The sequence below is a fragment of the Pipistrellus hanaki genome, assembly GCF_964339955.1.
Source record: "Pipistrellus hanaki genome assembly, chromosome: X".
NCBI lineage: Eukaryota > Metazoa > Chordata > Mammalia > Chiroptera > Vespertilionidae > Pipistrellus > Pipistrellus hanaki.
In genome coordinates, this window is record NC_140524.1 from 73,778,497 (window position 1) to 73,800,357 (window position 21,861).

Below are 21,861 nucleotides of genomic sequence, written 5' to 3' on the forward strand. Positions count from 1 at the left end.
AGTTGATTTCTAATTTCATTCCACTGTGATCTGAGAAGATTCTTGATATGATTTCAATATTCTTGAACTTGTAGAAACTTATTTTGTGTCCTAACAAGTGGTCTATCTTTGTGAATGATCCGTGTGCACTTATATATTTAGTTGCTTCTCTATTGGGTGCATATTTGTTTACCAGGGTTATATCCTCTTGTTGGATAGATCCCTTTAGTATTGTGTAGTGACCTTTGTTGTCTCTTGTGATTGCCTTCATTTTAAAGTTGTTATTTTATTTTATTTTGGTCAGATATGAGTATTACTAATCCAGCTTTTTATTTCCATTTTCTTGGAAAAATTTTTTCCATCCCTTTACTCTCATCCTGTGCGTGTCTTTTGTTTTGAGGCATGTCTCTTGTAGACAGCATATAGTTGTGTCATGTTTTTGTATCAATTTAGCTACCCTATGCCTTTTGATTGGTGCATTTAATCCATTTACATTTAAAGTTATTATTGATAGGTACTTATTTATTGCCATTTTAATTCTGTATGACTAGGTTTCTCTGTTTCTTTTTCTCATTACAGTAATCCCTTTAGCATTTCTTGTAATGCTGGGTTGGTGGTGATGTACTCCTTTAGCCTATTTTTTCCCCCCTCTGTAAGGTCTTTATTGACCATCTATTTTGAATGATAGCCTGGCTGGATATAGTAATCTTGGTCTCAGATCCTTGCTTTCCATTACCTTGAGTACTTCATGCCATTGTCTTCTGGCCTGTAGAGTTTCTGATGAGAAATCTGGTGTCAGCCTTATGGGAACTCTTTTGTAGGTATCAGTTTTCTTTTCTCTTACTGCCTTTAAGATTTGCTCTTTGTCCTTAATTTTTGGCATTTTAATTATGATGTTTCTTCGCATGGGCCTGTTTGGGTTCCTCTTGTTTGCGGTTCTCTGTGCCTCCTGAACTTGTGTGAATTTTCCTTTACCAAGTTAGGGAAGTTTTCTGCCTTTATTTCTTCAAACACCTTCTCTATGCCTTTCTCCTTTCTCCCTCTTTGGGCACACCTGCTGTTCCAATATTGTTATGTCCCACAGCTCCCTTAATCTGTCCTTCTGTTTTTTAATTGTTTTTTCTTTTTGATTTTCGGATGGAGTGATATTTTCAACTCTGTCTTCTAATTCACTGATTCAGACCTCAGCTTCCCCTAATCTGCTGTGTATTCCTTTCCCTAACCTGCTGTGTATTCTTTATTTGTGTTATGTCATTCTTTTTTACAGACTATTCTTTTTTTCATAGTTACTATATCTTTTTTATGCTATTGAGCATCTTTACTATCAGTACTCTGAATTCTACTTCAGATAAATTTCTTCTCTCTGCTTCATTTAGCTCTTCTTCTAGAGAATTCTCCAGTTATTTCATTTGGAGTTGTTTCTTTCTTTCTTTTTCTTTTTTCTTTTTTTTTTTTTTAAAAAAAAATATATTTAATTGATTTTTTACAGAGAGGAAGGGAGAGAGATAGAGAGTTAGAAACATCGATGAGAAGAGGTACATCGATCAGCTGCCTCCTGTACCCTCCCTTCCCCTCCACTGGGGATGTGCCTGCAACCCAGGTACATGCCCTTTACCGGAATCAAAGCCAGGATCTTTCAGTCTGCAGGCCAACGCTCTATCCACTGAGCCAAACCGGTTTCAGCTGGAGTTGTTTCTTTATCTCCTCATTTTGGCTTTCTATTTGGGTTTGTGACTATGTATTAGGTAGATCCCCTACACCTCTCAATCTCTAGTACAGGGTAGTGTTAAAGGCTTTTTTAATAATTAGAGCAGACAAAGATTTAAAACCTCCCGAGACTGCCTTTGCCTACAGACTGCTAGGATTCTGACTTGAATTGCCTTCCAGGCAATAGTCCTTAGGTGTGGTGAAATGTTTTTTCAACAGGGTGGGACAATTGCTTCTGCCTGGAGGCTAATTTTTATTTTTAGTCTCTTAAAAAGCCTCAGGGTAATGTGTTTTCCAACAGGATGTGTCAATTGTCTTCCCTCCCTCTGCCCACTGCAAGGCAAATGTCTATGTGGGAAAGATATCCTCCGCTGTATGAGGAAATGACTCAGCCCAGGAAACTTGGGGTGTCTTCCTTCTGAACTCTATCGACTGAATCCCCAGTCCTGGCTTCTGCTCTCACAGCTCTAGTCCATTTCACCCTCTCTCTGCTGGAGCACAAGGTGGGTAGCTCCACAGGGAATTTTGTGTGTTGGCCCTTTAAGAGGGTGCCTGAATTTTCAGCTAGTATTACTCTCTGGCAGACAGTACTCCACTGCTTTTCATAGCCATCTGTTATGTAGGTACCTCCTCAGTTTTGGTGCTCGATGTTAGGGGGCCCAGCTTTGATAATAGATCCTAAAATTCTCAATGGCAACCCCCCACAACTGAGATATCTCTCTGGGACTTCAGTTGCTGTCTGTGAGCACCTGGCCCACCCTTTTAGGCTTTGCCCCTCCTACCAGTTTCTATGCGGTCTTCACTTTCAATCCTCAGGTGTCAAGGTTTTCTCTTCGAGTTTTCTGTTGATTATTCAGGAAATTTTTCTGTATTTTAGTTGTAATACCAGTTTGTTCCTGGGAGCATATCTGTGCAGCATCCATTTAATTTTCCACCATTTTTAATCTCTGGAAAAATATTCTTAAAATACACTTAATAAAATATATTTTAAGTATACTTAATAAACTTATAAAAATAATTATCTAAATTGGGACCATCAACATCTCTCTAACCTATCTTGCTGCTTTGCTTTGGATGAGAAAAAAAAATGTCTTATTTAAAATCATACCTGAAATTGGTGCATCAGGTCTGGATTGCTCCTTTCTCCATGCAGGCACAAATACAGTAATATCTTTATGGCCTTTATCTAGAAACCAATCCACAGCTAGTTGTATTCCTCTGCAAGAGAACTCTTCTTTATTCCCATGGCTTTAGAAAGACAAAGAGTGAGATGAGAAGACTGACAAAAGGTAGGAAAGATATACTTTATACAGACTTTCTCTTAGTAGCAATATATTAACATTTTCTTTCTTGATAATGCCAAAAATTTATTTTTAAAAGGAGAAAATAAAATTATTTTTATTCAGTCATTACAGATTTTGCCATTATTATACCTTCATTCAAAGTCACAGATTGTAAAAAAAAAAAAAAAAAAAAAACTCCGAATTTATTAATGATAGGTTATTTCCTATCACTACTTCAATTTTCTCTCTGCTCTTTCTGTTCCAATTATAACCTTCTTTACAAAGACTTGGATATTCTCAACAGATGAAAAAGAAGAGTTGTCAGACATCAAGTTATATTACAAAGCCACTGTTCTGAAAACAGCCTGGTACTGGCACAAGAACAGATATATAGACCAATCGAACAGAACAGAGAACCCAGAAATCAACCCAAACCACCATGCTCAATTAATATTTGACAAAGGAGGCAAGGGCATACAATGGAGGCAATAAATGGTATTGGGAAAATTGGACAGATACATGCAAAAAAATTGAAACTTGACCACCAACTTACACCATATACAAAAATAAACTCAAAATGGGTAAAAGACTTAAATGTAACATGATGAACCATAAAAATCGTAGAAAAATCGATGGGCAGCAAAATAGAAGACATATCTCATAGCAGTATGTTTACTTACACATCTCCTAAGACAATGAAAACTAAAGTGAAAATAAACAAATAGGACTACGTACATCAAAATAGAAAGCTTCTGCACAGCAAAAGAAACCATCAACAGAACAACAGGAAAGCCCACTGCATGGGAGAACATATTTGCCAATGTTACATCTGATAAGGGTTTAATCTTTAAAATCATAGGGAACCCATACAACCTAACACAAGAAAGGCAAACAATCCAATCAAAAAATGGGCAAAGGACTTAAATAGACACTTTTCAAAAGTGGACATACAGAAGGCCAAGAGGCATATGAAAACATGCTCAAAGTCACTAATCATCTGATAGATGCAAATCAAAACGACAATGAGGTACCATCTCACACCTGTCAGAATGGCTATCATCAACAAAGGACAAGTGCTGGAGAGTTTGTGGAGAAAAAGGAACCCTCATGCACTGCTGGTGGGAATGCAGACTGGTGCAGCCACTGTGGAGAACAGTATGGAGTTTCCTCAAAAAAACTAAAAATGGAACTCCCATTTGACCCAGTCATATTACTTCTAGGAATATATCCCAAGAAACTAGAAATACCAATCAGAAAGAACATATGCACCCCTAATGTTCATAGCAGCACAATTTACCATAGCTAAAATTTGGAAACAGCCTAAGTGCCCATCAGCAGATGAGTGGATTAAAAACCTTTGCTATGCCCTAACCGGTTTGGCTCAGTGGATAGAGCATCGGCCTGGGGACTAAAAGGCACCAGGTTCGATTCCGGTCAAGGGCATGTACCTTGGTTGTGGGCACATCCCCAGTAAGAGGTGTGCAAGAGAAAGCTGATTGATGTTTTTCTCTCATCGATGTTTCTAATTCTAACCCTCTCCCTTCCTCTCTGAAAAAAAAAAATCAATAAATATATTTTTAAAAATAAAATAAAATAAAAACCTTTGCTATATCTACACAAAGCAATACTACGCTGCTGTAAAAAAGAAAGAGCTCTTACTATTTGCAATAGTATGGATGGATCTGGAGGGCATTATGCTAAGCAAAATAAGCCAGTCAGAGAATGATAAGCATCACATGAGCACATTCATTTGTGGAACATAATGAACAACATAAACTGATGAACAAATATAGATCCAGAGCCATAGAATCATCGAACAGTCAAACCTCAGAGGGAAGGCAGGGGAGGGTGGGCAGGGAGTATATGGGAGGATAAGAGATCAACCAAGAAACTTATATGCATATAAGCATAACTGATGGATGCAAACAATGGGGCAGTGAAGGCCAGGGCTGGTTGGTGAGTACAAGCCAGGAGAGGACAATGGGGGGAAAAGGGGACATATGTAATATTTTCAACAATAAAGAATTTTTAAAAATTAAAAATAAAGAAGTGATATCACAAGAGATTTAAAGTTTATATGGAGGATTTGTTGGAGACGAGTCTTAAGTACATATATTAAGCTTTAAAAAGAACATTGACAGCAAAAAACACACACATAAATGCTGACTGAAAATAGTTATCATATTTAATTAAATATAATACTCCAACAAAATATTATTGAAAATTTTACGATATGAGAAATGCTTACCGTCTCTATATATAAAAGGCTAAGTGACAATGGCATCTGAAACAACCAAACGAACAACCTAACAGGTTGTGTGGGGCAACCAGGCTGGCAGGGCGGTTAGTGAGGGGTGACCAAATGACTGAGCAGCAGGCTGTGTGGGGCACCCAGGCCAGAAGGGGGGTTAATGAGGGGCGACCAAATTACTGAGCAGCAGGCTGTGTGGGGTGACCAGGCCTGTGTGTGTGTGTGGGGGAAGTTGGGGGTGACCAGGCCAGGAGGAGATGTCAGTGAGGGGCAACCAAATGACTGAGCAGGCTGGGTGGGCAATCAGGCCAGCATGGGGGTTAGTGAGAATTGACCAAACAACTGAGCAGCAGGTTGTGTGGGGTGACCAGGCCAGCAGGGGGTCAGTGAGAAGCAACCAAACAACCAAGAAGCAGGCTGCATAGGGTGACCAGGTCAACAGGGGGGGGGGGGGAGTAAGGGGTGAGCAGGCCAGGGGGGCAGTTAGTGGTGACTAGGCTGGCGGAGGGAGCAGTTGGGGGCAACCAGGCTGGCAGGCGGGACAGTTAGGGGAGATCAGATGGGCAGGCAGGTGAGCAGTTAGGAGCCAGTGGTCCTGGATTGTGAGAGGAATGTCTGACTGTCGGTTTAATTCTGATCCCCAGGACAAACCCTGAGGGGTCCAAGATTGGAGAGGGTTCAGGCTGGGCTGAGGGGATTCCTCCCCCCATCCCCCATGCACAAATTTCATGCACCGGGCCTCTAGTATAATATAATAATAAAAGAGAAAAGAAAGGATATAGACTAGTATATATATTATAATATAATCCCAATTTTGTAGAAAACAGTCTATGTATAAGTTTATCAAATACTAAAAAATAGATATATCAAAATACTAATAAAAATTGTTATTCTGTGTGAGAAGGTTCTAAGTGATTTATTTTTTCTCTAATTCTCAAATTCCTTCAAAATTAAGTATTTCTTTTAAAATTATGTCATTTCATTTAAAATTATGTCATGATACAAAAAGAGAAAACATTGTATCACAATTACTTGCAGGAACAAACACTAAAAAATTAACTTGATTGGAAATTGGAAGAGGGAAAATTAGCAGATGAATTAAAAAATATATTTATTGTAATAATCTTTAAAAACCCACAAATGGTGTACTAGTTTGGCTGTGAAAATTATGATCTGTTAGCATGAAATCTAGTGCTCTGACATATACATAAGCCACAATAAATTACAGTAAGTTTAAACAGTTTGGATGGTAAAAACAAGTTGGCTTACATTCTATTGCAATAACTGATATTACCCGTGTAACAAGGCTGCTCAAAAGAAAAGAAAGATTTTGCTATAAGACTAATTAAGACAATGTGATGAAGGCTCTCTTTAGATTCCTCACTTCCTCACTGATAATCACTCAACTACAAGAGAAATTAGATGTAATTATCTTGGGTGGATTAATACATATTCTCAGGTGCCCATTAACACATGCACTTCAAGAGTTTCCATTCTGATCATTTTTGAGGTACATGACAAAAATTTATTAAATGTCCTAATAAGGACATTTCCAAACATGTTAATCATATTTAAAAGTCTCCAGTAAGTACCCTAAAGCAATTCTACTACTCTACTAAAAGTCAAAGCACTTAAGGTAAAAGAAAGAAAACATATTTAATTGCCAATATACTCCAACGTAGGCTTAGGGACAGCTAGCTACCACTGATTGCTTCTAAAAAGCTTTTTCTAATTTACTATGGGTAAATTGGGCAAGCCCATGGCTCTTAAATAGTTATTATACTGGCTTATAGGGAAGTTGTCCAGTTGTGATTTTTCCCACTGCTATAATACTGGTAAGTGTAAGAATAACATGAACTCCAAGAAAATCATCACAATTTCCATTAGAGGAGAAATTTGGAGAAATGGGATAAGATTTCATTTTACTTGGCTTTTCAGTGCTATTAAGTATACCATTTCAAAAACAGTCTAAAACTAGGAATAAATACAAGAGTAACATTAGTTGTTGGATACCTCAACTTTATATTTTCTTGTTTAAAAATATTTTTTATTGATCTCAGAGAGGAAGGGAGAGGGAGAGAGAGATAAAAACATCAATGATGAGAGAGAATCATCGATTGGTTGCCTCCTGCACATCACCGACTAGGGACTGAGCCCACAACTCAGACATCTGCCCTGACCAGGAATTGAACAGGTAACTTCTTGGTTCCTGGGTCGATGCTCAACTACTGAGCCACACCTGGCTGAGCTATATTTTCTACTACCAAATTATTTGTTTAAAATTATTTTTTTATCATTATAAAAGTAATATATACTTATGGTAGAAAATACTTAAAATATAAAATAAAACAAACAAACAAAAAAAACCCCTGAAGAATCTATTTTACAACCACCCAGAGACAAGAACTTCTCAATCAGCATTATCATGTTAAGGAAAATGTAAAATACCTACAGCATTCTATTGAAATATATATTAAAACCATGTCATTGAAGCATTCCATGAAGTGCATCAAATGTCCATTAGGAAGCAGAATTCACTTTCAACATTTACCAAGGTGGTAATGAAGACCTACAAAAGGTTGCAGTATGCAAAGTGAAGTGCTCAATAAATGTTTAAGGAATGAATAAATAAAAAGAATGAAAAATAAAGCTTGTCAAGATGACTTGTTTTAGCCCATCCCACAAAAAGTCCCTTTGCAATAAAAAAAAAACAAAAAAAAAAACAACAACCCCTGGGATCTAAAAGCCTATCTAAAAGTAATCTGGTGACACTACATGTTACTTTGCCCAGTAAACTGGCTTAGGTACATATCATGATTCAGTTTACAAACCAAATTCTGCTTAGCAGATGGGTCACTAGCCTCTCCCTCTGAGCTTTTTAAAAAACAAGGTTCAAATATTTGGGCTTCTCCCAGACTTAACAAAGAATATGGTAGCATTTACATTTGAAAGCCTTCATTGCCCTGAAATGGATTTTTCCTCCCAAAAGAACAGCTCACAGAATGAATGTATCATTTAGTATTTTAGCATATATCAGTGTGTAAATCACAGGTACACCACCACTGCAGATATTAAACATATACTGTCAATGACAAACAAAGCATTATAATATCAATGTAGGCTTATCCAGCATGCTGAGAAAGAACAGATGTTATTATGTAGTTTGTCTATGAAGTATGAATCATGATAAATTTACAGGTAACCAATGAGAAAAAACAAATTTAGATTAATGGTACTAACAAATTCATAAGCTGACTGTGGCACTGAACTTTGACCATGGGAAATGTGATTGCAGAATAAATGGGACTTACCAGTAATTTACCTATTCAAATAAGGGAAGAGATACTAACAAAGGCAAACAAAAGCATGTGGTCCACTATGCACTATTGTAATATACTCCTAAAAATAAAGTTCAGCATTATTTTTTGTTTTTGCTTTATTTAAATTGTGTAAGATATCTTTAATTTAGTAAAGCAATTTTTAAAAAAGACAATAGTTCATCTTCTATCAGTATGACAGTTTGCTACTTGCAGAAACTAGATATGTCAAAACAAATTACTTTGGTAATTACTTCATCATTATTCCTTTCAAAGTAAAAGGACCACATAGTACCCTTCATGATTATGAATCATTGACTAGATTTTATATCATCATGTACTCAAAGTCCTCAAAGAAGTCCTGGGTTCTTCTCATCCCCACCTCCAAAACACAAACCCTACGCCCAGTCTAAGGTGTTTAGGGTTGTCTGCTTGAATGTAACAGATTCCATGCTACTTCCTTCAATAATCACTCTAGGTTATACCTATTAGGAGGAAGTAGAATTACCCTTGATCCTTTGAAAAAAAAAATCACCTTCTGCTTTCCACTGGCCCCACAGCATCATTATTGTTTTGTGTACAGAGCATTTAACTTCCTTGTTACCATGCTTCTAGTTTCTCCTCATTAAAACAGGAAAGATGTCTAGCCTGCTTTATCAACCTGATATTGCTGCTGTCATGATTTTAAAAATTTTAAAAATGAATTCTGTAATGTATTATCTGCTCCTAGGAGGAAAGCCAAGTATTTTTAATAACACTAACAGCCATATACATGGAGTGGCCAGATTATCATGCATTCAGAGATCATAATAATCTGGCCACTCAGTATAGTGTTGCATGATATTATTGAGGGGCGATGAAGTCAGTTTCAGGTTTGTTTTTTTTTAATATATTTTATTGATTTTTTACAGGGGGGAAGGGAGAGGGATAGAGAGCTAGAAACATCGATAAGAGAGAAACATCGACCAGCTGCTTCCTGCACACCCCCTACTGGGGATGTGCCCACAACCAATGTGCATGCCCTTGACTGGAATCGAACCTGGGACCTTTCAGTCCGCAGACTGATGCGCTATCCACTGAGCCAAACCGGTTTCAGCCAGTTTCAGGTTTTGATAAAAGCTTTGTTAATTATTACTTCTGCTCACGTGGGCAGCTACTCCGTCTCTCTGAATCTGAGTCTCCTTACATGCTAAAATGAACTGAATTAGTCCATTCTTTCAGGATTTTTAGTGAGGATTAGATTACATATGCAAAAAACCCTGGTACAAAATATATATTTATATAAACTTTTTTTTATTGATTTTGTACAGAGAGGAAGGGAGAGAGATAGAGAGAAACATCGATGAGAGAGAGTCATCGATCAGCTGCCTCTTGCACATCCCCTACTGGGGGTATGCCCGCAACCAAGGTACATGCCCTTGACTTGAATCAAACCCAGGACCCTTCAGTCCCCAAGCCGAGCCAAACCGGTCTCGGCCAAAATATATATTTATAAATGTTAGTTTAATTTCATTAATTTGAAGCCAGAAACTTCAGTTCAAGTGCTTACTTTGGTACTTACTAGCTATAGCAAGTGATCTCAAGGAAGTCACTTAACTTTGCTGTATTCTAGTTTTGTCATCTGTAAAATAAAGTTGCTGTGAGGATTAAATAGAACTATATATTAAACTGTACCTCCAGTTAGTCTTTTAAGCAACTCCTGAATATAGCAATGGTATTGTTCATAAGAGCTACCCCTATTTTTGCTCCCTCATATCTCTGTGGGAGCATCCAATCCTGTATTATGTGATGTGGGGAAAATAAGGGAGGCATAAAACAATAGTGGGCATAGAAATTAGCATAATTTACATGGAGATTGTTAAAGAGATTTATGTAAATGCAGTAAGTGTGAGAGATAAAAGCAAATGGGAGGAAGAAAAGGTTATATCAAAGAATAAAAAATTTGTACTGATTGTGTATAGTCTAAGTCTACCAGTGAACTCATCAAGCAATGGTAGACTCAACAGAAAGTTGGCTCCTGATCACTGGGAATGTTTAATCCAAACTTGGATGACAACTCATTTGAGAAACAGAAGAAGGAATTTCTAAGGTTCTCTGATACACAATAAACAATTATACCAGAGAGTACAGAATAAAGTATGAAGGCATTCTTGGTTGTGTATTACTTTCCTATTGCTGATGTAATATTTAGTGGTTTAAAACCACATCAATTTATTCTCTTATAGTTCAGAAAGTCATAAATCTAAAATTAAAGTGTTGGCAAAGTTTTGTTCTTTCTGAAGATTTCAGGGGATAATTCATTTTCAGCCTTTTTAGCTTCTGAAAGTTGCCCAGGTATCTTGGCCTATGGCTCCTTTTTTACATAACTCCATACTCTTCCTAATGTCATTGCATTTCCTATCATTTATTCTGTTCCTGCTGTCTCCCTCACTTTTTTAAAGCATTTTTTATTAAGGTATTATATGTGTACATATCTTACCATTGCCCCCCGCCCCCAACTCCCATACATGCTCTCACCCCTCAATGTTTTGCATCCATTGGTTATTTTATACAAATTCATTAAGTCCTTCGGTTGATCTCTTATCTTCTCCACGTCTCCCTAACCTTCCCACTGTAAGTTGACAATCTGTTTGATGCTTTACTGCCTCTGTATCTATCTTTTTGTTCATTAGTTTATACTGTTGTTTTTTTAATTATTATTCACAAATGAGTGAGATCATGTGCTATTTTTTTTCTCATTGACTGGCTTATTTCACTTAGCAAATTGTTCTCCAATTCCTTCCAGGTTGCTGCAAATGGTAAGAATTCCTTCTTTTTTATGGCAGCATAGTATTCCATTGTGTAGATGTACCATCATTTTCTGATCCAGTCATCTGCTGAAGGGCACCTAGGCTGTTTCCAAATCTTAGCTATTGTCAATTGTGCTGCTATGAATATAAGGGTGCAGATATCCATCCTGATTGGTGTTTCCAGTTTCTTAGGATATATTCCTAGAAGTGGGATTACTGGGTCAAATGGGAGTTCCATTTTTAGTTTTTGAGGAAACTCCGTACTGTTCTCCACAGTGGCTGCACCAGTCTGCATTCCCACCAGCAATCCATGAGGGTTCCTTTTTCTCCATATCCTTGCCAACACTTGTCGTTTGTTGATTTGTTGATGATAGCCATTCTGACTGGTGTGAGATGGTACCTCATTATTGTTTTGATTTGCATCTCTTGGATAATTAGTGACTTTGAGCATGTTTGCATGTTTCTCTTGGCCTTCCTTCTACCTTATTTCAAAAAGATTCTATTTAGGTCTGTTGCCCATTTTTTTTTTATTGGATCATTTATCTTCCTTTAATTAAGTTGTATAAGCTGCCTGTAGATGTTGGAGGTTAAACCTTTATCAGATAACATTTGCAAATATGTTCTCCCATACAGTGGGCTTTCTTGTTGTTTTGTTGATGGTTTCTTTTGCTGTGAACAAGCTTTTTATTTTAATGTAGTCCCATTTGTTTCTTTTCTCTTTAGCTTCCATTTCACTAGGAGCAGTATCAGTGAAGAAGTTCTTTCATCATATGTCTGAGATTTTACTGCCTGTGGATTCCTCTAGTATTTTTATGGTTTCCAGACTTATGTTTAAGTCCTGTATCCATTTTGAGTTTATTTTTGTGTATGGTGTAAGTTCGTGATCTAGTTTCATTTTTTGCATTATCTGTCCAATTTTCCCAACACCATTTATTGAAGAGACTGTCTTGGCTCCATTGTATGATCATACCTTTTTTATAAAATATTAATTGAGCATAGTGGTTTGTGTCGATAACTGGATTCTCTATTCTATTCCATTGATCTATATGTCTGTTTTTATGCAAATACCAGGCTGTTTTGAGAACAGTGGCTTTGTAATACAGCTTGAAATTTGGTATTGAGATCCCACCTACTTTATTCTTCTTTTTCAGGATCACTGTGGCTATTCAGGGTCTTTTTTTATTCCACATGAATTTTTGAAGAGTTATTTCTAGGTCTGTGAAATATGCCGTTGGTATTTTAATGGGGAGTGCATTGAATATATAGATTGCTCTGGGTAGTATGGACATTTTAATGATGTTGATTCTACCAATCCATGAACATGGTATGTTCTTCCATCTGTTTATGTCTTTCTCTATCTTTTTTTTCAGTGTCCTGTAGTTTTCTGGGTGTAGGTCTTTTACCTCCTTAGTTAAGTTTATTCCTAGGTATCTTATTATTATTATTTTTTGGTGCAATTGTAAATGGGATTGCTTTCTTAGTCTATCTTTCTGTAAGTTCACTATTGATGTATAGAAATGCCATAGCTTTCTTGGCATTAATTTTGTATCCTGCTACATTGCCAAATTTATTTATTAAATCTATTAGCTTTTTTGATGGAATCTTTTGGGGTTTTTTTATGTACAATATCATGCCATCTACAAATAAGGACAGCTTTACTTCTTATTTTCCTATTTGGATACCTTTTATTTCCTCTTGTTGTCTAATTGCAATGGCTAATACTTCCAGTACTATGTCAAATAGGAGTGGTGAGAGTGGGCATCCCTGTTTTGTTCCTGTTCTTAGGGGAAATGGTTTTAGATTTTCCCATTGAGTATAATGTTAGCTTTGGGTTTTCAACATATAGCTTTTATTATGTTGAGGTATGATCCTTCTATTCCCACCTTGTTGAGAGTTTTTATCAAGAAAGGGTGTTGGATTTTGTCAAATGCTTTTTCTGCATAAATTTATATGACTATGCGATTTTTATCCCTCAATTTGTTTATATGATGTATCACGTTTATTGATTTGCTGATATTGTACCATCCTTGCATTCATGGGATTAATCCTACTTGGTCATGGTGTACATAGTCTTTCTGATGTACTGCTGGAGCCTATTTGATAGAATTTTGTTGAGGATTTTGGCATCTATGTTCATGAGGGATATTGGCCTGTAGTTTTCTTTCATTGTGTTGTCTTTATCTGTTTTTGGTATTAGGATAAGGTGACCAGACATCCCGCTTTTGGTGGGACAGTCCCGATTTTTTAATAATTTGTCCCGCATCCCGCAGCGTTTTAAAAAAGTCCCAATTTTTTGAAAGAATCTATTAAATCTTTTGGACTATTTTAAAACCCTGAGGGACGCGGGCAAATTGTTAAAAATCGGGACTGTCCCGCCAAAAGCGGGACATCTGGTCACCTTATATTAGGATGATACTGGCTTCATAGAAGGAGCTTGGAAATGTTCCTTTCTCTGAATTTTTGGTATAGGCTGAGGAAGATAGAGTTTAGTTTTTGCTTGAATGTTTGGTAAAACTCTACTATGAAGCTGTCTGGCCCTGGGTTATTGTTTGCTGGGAGCTTTTTGATGACTGCTTCAATTTTTTTCCATAATTACTGGCCTACTGAGATGTTTATATTCTTCCTGATTGAGTTTCGGTATGTTATATTTTTCTAGGAATATGCCCATTTCCTCCAGGTTGTCTAGGTTGTTGGAATAGAGATGTTCGTACTATTTTTTAATGATCCTTTGTATTTTGCCAGGGTCTGTTGTTATTTCACCTCTTTCATTTCTGATTTTATTAGGATCGCCTCTCTTTGTTTCCTGGTGAGCCTGGCTAAAGGTTCATCAATCTTCTTTATCCTTTCAAAGAACCAACTCTTGTTTTTTGTTTTTCGTTTTTAATCTTTTGTATTGTTTCTTTGGTCTCTATGTCGTCTATCTCCACTCTGATCTTTATTATTTCCTTCCTTCTGCTTACACTGGCCCTTTCTCATTGCTCTTTTTCTAACTCTTTGAATTGTAGGGTTAGGTAATTTATTACCATTGTTTCTTGTTTGTTTTTTTCCCCAGTAGGCTGCTATAGCTATGAACTTCCCACTCAAGAATGCTTTTGCTGTGTCCCATTGGTTTTGGATTGTTGTGTTTTCATTGTCATTTGTTGCCATGATGTTTTTTATTTCTTCCTTGATCTCTCTGGTAACCGGTCATTGTTTAATAGCATGTTATTTAGTCTCCATGTGTCTTATTTCTTTGAATTGTTTTTATTGTACTTTATTTCCAGTTTTATGCCACTGTGACCTGAGAAGATGCTTAATATGATTTCTATCTTATTGGATTTGTAGAGACTTTGCCTGTGACCTAATATATGGTCTATCTTTGAAAATGGCCCATGTGCACTTGAGAAGAATGTATATTCTGTGGCTTTGGGGTGAAATATTCTGAAGATGTCAATTAATTCCATCTGGACTAGTGAGTCATTTAGGATTGATGTTTCTTTGCTGATTTTTTGTTTACAGGATTTGTCCAATGGTGATAGTGGGGTATGAAAGTTTCCTACCATGATTGTATTACCGTAAATCTCTCCCTTGATATCCTCCAGTAGTTTTTTTGTGTATTTGGGTGCTCCTGTGTTGGGTATATATATGTTTACCAGAGTTCTTCTTTTAGATTGCTCACTTTAGTATTAGGAAGTGGACTTCTTTATCTCTTGCTATGACCTTCATTTTGGTTCTAATTTTTCAGATATAAGTATTGCTTCCCCAGCTTTTTTTTTTTTTTTTTTAATTTCCATTCGCCTGGAAAAACTTTTTCCATCCCTTCTCCCTCAGTCTGTGTATGTCTTTTTTTATGAGGTGTGTTTCTTGTAGACACCAGATATATGGGTTTTATTTTATTATCAAATCTGTTACCCTCTGTCTTTTGATTGGGGTATTTAATTCAATTACATTTAAAGTTATTATTGATAGGTACTTAGTTGTCGACATTTTTATTCTTTACCTCTGTGTTCCTTTTTCACTTCCCATTTCTTTTTTTTACAGTAGTCCCTGAAGCATTTCTTGCATTGCTAATTTGGTGGTGATAAATTCCCTAAGTCCTTTTTTATCTGTGAAGTTCCTGATTTCACCTTCAATTTTGATTGATAGCCTTGTTGGGTAGAGTATTCTTGGGTTCAGACACTTTGTTTTCATGACTCTATATATTTCATTTCATTCCTTTCTGGCCTGATGAGTTTCTGTTGAGAAATCAGTTGCTAGTCAGATGGGGGTTCCTTTGTATGTAACTTTCTGTCTCTCTCTGGCAGCTTTTAAGATTCTTTCTTTGTCGTTGGTGTTTGCCAATTTAATTATAATGTGCCTTGGCATTGGTCTTTTGGGGTTCGTTTTGATTGGGACTCTGTGAGCTTCTTGGATTTGTGTGGGATTCCCCACCCCCCCATATCAGGGAAATTTTCTGTTATTATTTTTTCAAACAGGTTTTCTATTCCTTGCTCAGTTTCCTTTCCTTCTGGAACCCCTATTATGCAAATGTTGTTCTGTTTTGTGTTGTCCCACAGTCCCTTAGGCTCTCCTCCTGCTCTTTAATTTCTTTCTTTTTTTTTTTGTCTAGAAGCTGTTCTACTTGGGTATTTTTACTACCTTGTCTTCTAGCTCACTGATGCAGTCCTCTGCTTCTTCAAGTATACTCTTGATGCTTTCTATTGAGTTCTTTACAGCAGCGATGTCATTTTTCATTTCTTCTTGGCTCTTCTTCATTTCCTCTTGGTTCTTACTCATATTGTTGAATTTGTCTTTCATTTTTTCAGTCACCTTATGACCATTTCTCTGAATTCTATCTCTAATAGGTTGCATGCCTCTAATTCATTTACTTCCTTTTCTGGTGATGCCTGTTTTTCTTTCATATGCGGGCTGTTTCTTTGTCTCCCCATGGTCTCTCTTCTACGGATATCTGGTTATGTAGTTCCCTCTCACCTGCATTGATTTAAAGGCACAAAATATAACACAACAGGTAAAACACACAAGGCACTGAACAGAAACGTATTCATGATATTAATAACTTCCAATAAAGGTAACCACCAGAGAAAGGCAAATTAGGTGATAGGAGAGAAAGAAGAAGAGGAAAAAGAAAGAGAAAAATAAAGAGTGTCAAAATGAAATTGGGAAAAGGAAAAAGCAAGTTAGAGAGACAAGAAAGAGACTAAGGAAGAAAAGGGGAACAACTACATATAGGGAGAAAACTCCAATAAAACAACTATTAATCCAAGCAAATGCCAGTAACAAGTACCTGGAGATTAATACAAACCACAACATGAATTAATATCAAGCAAGGTAGGGAAAACAAAAGCAAAAACCAAACAAAAACAAAGCAAACAAAAAAAAACAAGCAAAAAAAAAAGAATAAACAAAACCATCTCACAAAAAAGTATGAAAATTCAATATAATCAACATTCAAGTAAACAACAACAAAAGAACAAAGAGAAAAACAATTTTTTTGGATACTTAAGAGAATGAAGAGAGAAGTATGTATGGACTTGGAGCAGGGTATTGGAAATTAGATATATAAGTAGGGTGAGATTTTTAACAGGGGGCAAAGAGAAAGAACAGGGAAAATCTAAAGCAGAAAAAGGGTAAGATAAACAGGACACCAAAAGGGGAAATGTTAGGAAGAGAGTGTTAGCATAAAGATAGAGTTGAGATATGATAAAACAATGCTAAATGAAAGATGAAAATAGAATGTAGAACACTAATCCCAAAGTAAAATAAAGTGAAAATAAAAGGACACTAAAAAAAAGTTAAATAGTAGTAGAAATAATGCTGATTGAAAATAAAAATGTTATAATCAAAAAGGTAAAATCATTTGAGGAAAAAAATTGGTTTCTTAATTAAAAGAGGCAAAAAATGAAAAAAATAAATGAAAAAATAAATAAATTTTAAAAATGTACAGTAGTGAAGGTCATTCACTTCTTCTATTGTTCTGTTTGGCACGCCTATTTCCCAGTTCGGACAGTATTGCAATTTCCTGTGTACCATTGCTTCTCAGTGTTGTAAGCCAGTCCTGATTTTTAAGCAGGTGGTATCTTAATTTCTTGTATTACTTTATTTTTTATTACACAAGAGTAATTTGTGATTCAGCCCCTGGGTGGCAGTGTTTCTGAATTGACTTCTGGATCTATTTGCCCTCTATAGCCACTGTTGTGATCCTTCTTTCCCTACGGCACTCAATACCGGTTTGTCATAGTGGGCTGCATCAGAGCTGGCTCTCCAATTGTCACTCCCTGTTCTGATCCCTGGGTTCCAGAAAAACAACTTTCCCCTGCAGTTTACCAGGGTGTCCCCAACTGGGTGATCCTATATATTGGGCTTAGTAATCAGAAGCAAGGATTTGAAGAGTAAAATGCCCAACTGTTTGAACAATGGGCCTGCACGCAAGTCTAAGCAGCAGGTACACCTTTGAAAATCTTAGGCTGTCCCTCCACGTCAGATCAAAATGGGTTGATTTTTAGAGATTCCTTCTGTTAACAGCTCTGAGGGCCCCCTTCTACATACACGGATCATGCCAGCCCCAACAGCCATGGATTTTTCTAGGCACAGACTTCCCTGGTCCTCCAGCTCCTGCAAAGTGTGCTTTTTTTCTGTCCTGCTGGGACCAGAGACCTCACCTTATCCCAGGCAAAATCTGACCTTTCCATGGTGGAGTGAAGAGATCCTTTAAATCTGTATGTTTGTGCCAATTGGGGACTAGTGTTCTGGGGTTCACAGCTGTTCGATGCTTGCCGCAGTTGTTGATTTTCAGTCTTCTGATAAGATCTACTTTCCCTTTCAAGATGGTGCGGTATCCATGTCTGAGCCTGTAGCTCCAGGAGGGGACCCAGCAGCAGTGGGGGCAGCCCAGTCAGGGGAAACCAGTCCAGCAGTCCTCCACCTTCTCCTGGAGTTTAGCTGTCCCTTAACTTGCCAACAAACACTCCCTGTGCAACCCTCAACTGTTCTTTCTGCTCCAGGACAAGACTCGGAACACATTTTCTCTCTCCCCTCTTCCTCACTCTTATAAGAACCCTTGTCATTATACTGAGGTCACCTTGATAATCCAGTGTAATCGCCCACATCTCAAGATCCTTAACTCAATCATATCTGCAAAGCCCCTTTTACCATGTAAAATAACATATTCACAGATTCCAGGGATTAGGATGCAGACACCTTTAGGGAGATATTATTCAGCCTACCATAAGTACTGTAGCTCAGAGACTATTATTGGGAATAGAGAAGTCAGAAATTTGTTTGTGGAGGTGGTACAACATGAAGGGTATGAAGATAAGGAGGAGGTCATCCCAGGTTGGAAAATGACATGAACACAAGTAGTGGGCATAGAAATCAGCATAATTTACATGTAGATTTTTAAAAAGACTTATGTGATGCAGTAAGAGTGAGAGATAAAATCAAATGGGAGGAAGAAAAGGTCATATCACAAAGCCAGGCAAAGGGATTAAAATTTGGTAGAATGGTGATCAGGAGTTACTGTTAAGTTCCCAAGAATGCACTCAAGTCACATTATAAAAGCAACATTTTCAGAATGGTTGGTCCATCCAAGTACAGATGGGAGAGGGAACTCTAAGAAAAACAAAAACTAAATGGTTATGTCTTCTCTGAAGCATCACTGGTGTCTAAGCTGCTTTCAGCATACCTGAAAAAAAAAAATTGGCAACCATTTCAAAAGAGAAAGAAAAAGCCAGGGCATAATCATTTTAGCCTCTGTCCACTTAGAGGAGCACAAGCTATAGACAATAACTAAGGGCTTCTTGCAGTCTTTTGCAAAGGAAGACAATTCTATGAGCTCAGGGCACTTTTAAAGAAAGAGAGAGAAAATATACCAGTCTTACCTCATTGCCACATTACTTCCATCAATGACAATTGGCCTCAAATTGTCACTGCTGTCTATGTCAATTTCAAGAGACAGTTCAGGGCTTGCAATCTCTCTGGAGCTGGGCCCCCGAGGCACTAACAGACTCAAGTTGACCTGTCCTTCCGAATCACCTTTGTTCCCAAGTCTGACAAGCTCTGCCAATACATCATTAATAAGTGATTCTGGGCCCAGCTTGTTCAGCACTGATTGAATCTGTTCCTCCGCATAGCCCAGCTTTAGAGCAAAATCCACCTTGGCTTGGTATTCTTTTTCCAAGTCAATCTTCCCATCCTGTAGAATGCTGCTCTGGGAGAAGCTTGGGCAATCTAGGCAGGGTGATCTACAGAGCTGGCGGTGTGGCTTGGAGGGAATCTCCTTTTTCTTCAACTGAACAACTCCAGGTTGACAGCTATTGTCACTGCTATTGCTGTTCTTAAGGCTCATCTGTTCAGGGTCGCTTTCAGAGCTCATCCACTCTTCAGAATCAGCATTGCCCTGTTCTGTGCTGTCTTGGTTAGGTGGCTGCTTCTCTTCTTTGGAGGCACTCTTCTTCATTTTTGGTGTTTCCACTGCAGCAGTGGCCGTCATCCCGTTTAGTAGGTCTGAGATCTAATCAACTCTTTTTATTTTTAGCCTGCTTGGAAACCATGTATAGTGGCATTTCTTTGTGGTACAGTGTGGTGGTAGTGGTGGTGCAAGAGTTTGTCTGTTTGGTTTGGTATGTTCAGATGTTACCAGTACCTGCAAATGAACACACATACCACAATCATATTTAGTAAAATTCTGAAAAAGCATTTTAGAATATAGTGATTTCTTCTTAAGAAACTACAGGTTATCTGACATTTTATTTTTCTACTTAAAATAATTGGACTCGCCCTGGATTCTATATTTAAAAATATCGAATTTTAAATTATGTAATAATTCTAGACATATGTCTTTCTGTGGTGGCAATAATGATATAATCCCCACCCTCCAAAAAATCACAGCTAAATTTAACAGCTTATCACAACTTAGAGAAACAAACTTGGCACTTCAACAATTATGTATATATAATCGTTCAAAGGACTCTCTCTTCCTTTATACCAGGTAAGTGGTCAAGATTCCACACCAGATCCTTCTTTAAGAAAATACAACACACAACTTTTTTTTGTTTGTTAATCCTCACCCAAGGCCATTTTTTTTCCATTGATTTTTAGAGAGAGTAGAAGGGAGGGGGAGAAACACACAGAGATACATTGATGTGCGAGATAAACATTGATTGGTTGCCTCCCGCACATGCCTTGGCTGCCAATTGCAACTGAGGCACTTTCCCTTGACTGAAATCAAACTCATGACTCTTCAATCCATGGGCTGATGCTCTAACCACTGAGAAAATCAGCTAGGGCCACCGGATCCTTCTTACTATAGTTGAGCTCCACTCTTGAAGAGTACAACTTTTCCAGCACTACTATATGCAAAACATCAGGGACCTCATCTACTGGGGAAATTAGAAAACAATTAAAATTGTTTTCTAGCCATTGAAGCAGGCTAGAAGGCTAACAAATAGAGAGGTGTGCTCCAGATAAGGAAAGAGGTTTGTGCACAACCATGAATTGTATCTGAAGCCTCTTTTATTTGTTGTACTGGTAATTGTTTTAATTATACTGTAAAAGAAAGAAAATCGACTCAACTTGCATGAAAAACTAGAACATTTTAAAATATATAAATTACAGAAGAGAATCAGCGACAATTTTATTTCTAAATTTCTCTCACCTACCTGATAGGTTTGAGTTCTAAACTGGCTAGAGTGTTTCTTTCAATTTGATTCTTGCTTTACTGATATGTAAAGTGAGGATATTGGTAGTTACATCACAGGGTAAAGATTACATACAATGAGTAAGAAAAGTGTTTAGAAAAGTGAACAGAACATAGTTAGGTTCTTATATTATGTAAAGAGTGCAATATACACCACTAGGGGTTTAGTTTAAAAAGAAGAAGACTAACCATAATGGAAGGCTATAGACCTGTGAGTACTGACAAGCTCTTAGATAGCAACTGTGCTTGAGAAGGCTAACCCCTATTTTATAAAACTACTGTTTGGAATTCTGTGTTTTTTTTTAATGGCCTCTTATTCTAAAAAAAAATAATTTTGTTTTCTAGCCTGCTTTAGCCTGCTTGAATAATGAGGAAGATAAACTTAGCTGTCTGACCTTGTAGGCCAAAGACTATTATAGATATGCCCATACTCTCAATTCCATGCCAAGTGTATTTTTTTTAATATTTTCCATATTTCCCGGCATATAAGATGACCCCCTAATTTTACAGTTAAAACATAGGTTCAGGCCTATATTCACTGTATAAGACTACCCCCCACTTCAAAGAAAAGACTTACTTTGCCGTCAAGATCTGCAGGTAATTTTTGTGAAATTTTGGTCTTTTGCCCCGATTTTTGGTTGACTTTTGTTTTTTCTTTTCCAAAAGTCGTCTTATACGCCGGAAAATACAGTTATTGATTTTTTACAGAGAGGAATAGAGAGTTAGAAACATCGATGAGAGAAAATCATAACCAGCTGCCTCTTGCACACCCCCTACTGGGGATGTGCCCGCAACCAAGGTACATGCCTTTGACCGGAATCAAACCTGGGACCTTTCAGTCCACAGACCAATGCTCTTCCAC

The 21,861-nt window shown here is 37.3% G+C and overlaps 1 protein-coding gene across 5 annotated transcripts in view; it reads right to left on the reverse strand.

The window, feature by feature from the left end:
- The window catches only part of ZC3H12B (zinc finger CCCH-type containing 12B), a 167,098-nt gene that overhangs the window by 17,173 nt on the left and 128,064 nt on the right, over window positions 1-21,861 (reverse strand). For all 5 annotated transcript variants that reach the window (XM_084869504.1, XM_084869502.1, XM_084869503.1 and 2 more), the window contains 2 exons: window positions 19,183-19,946; window positions 2,795-2,934 (listed from right to left, as the gene is read on the reverse strand). In XM_084869504.1, the coding sequence (XP_084725630.1) occupies window positions 2,795-2,934; window positions 19,183-19,793 (751 nt within the window). In that variant the 5' untranslated portion in view covers window positions 19,794-19,946. The remainder of the gene's footprint in view (window positions 1-2,794; window positions 2,935-19,182; window positions 19,947-21,861) is intronic.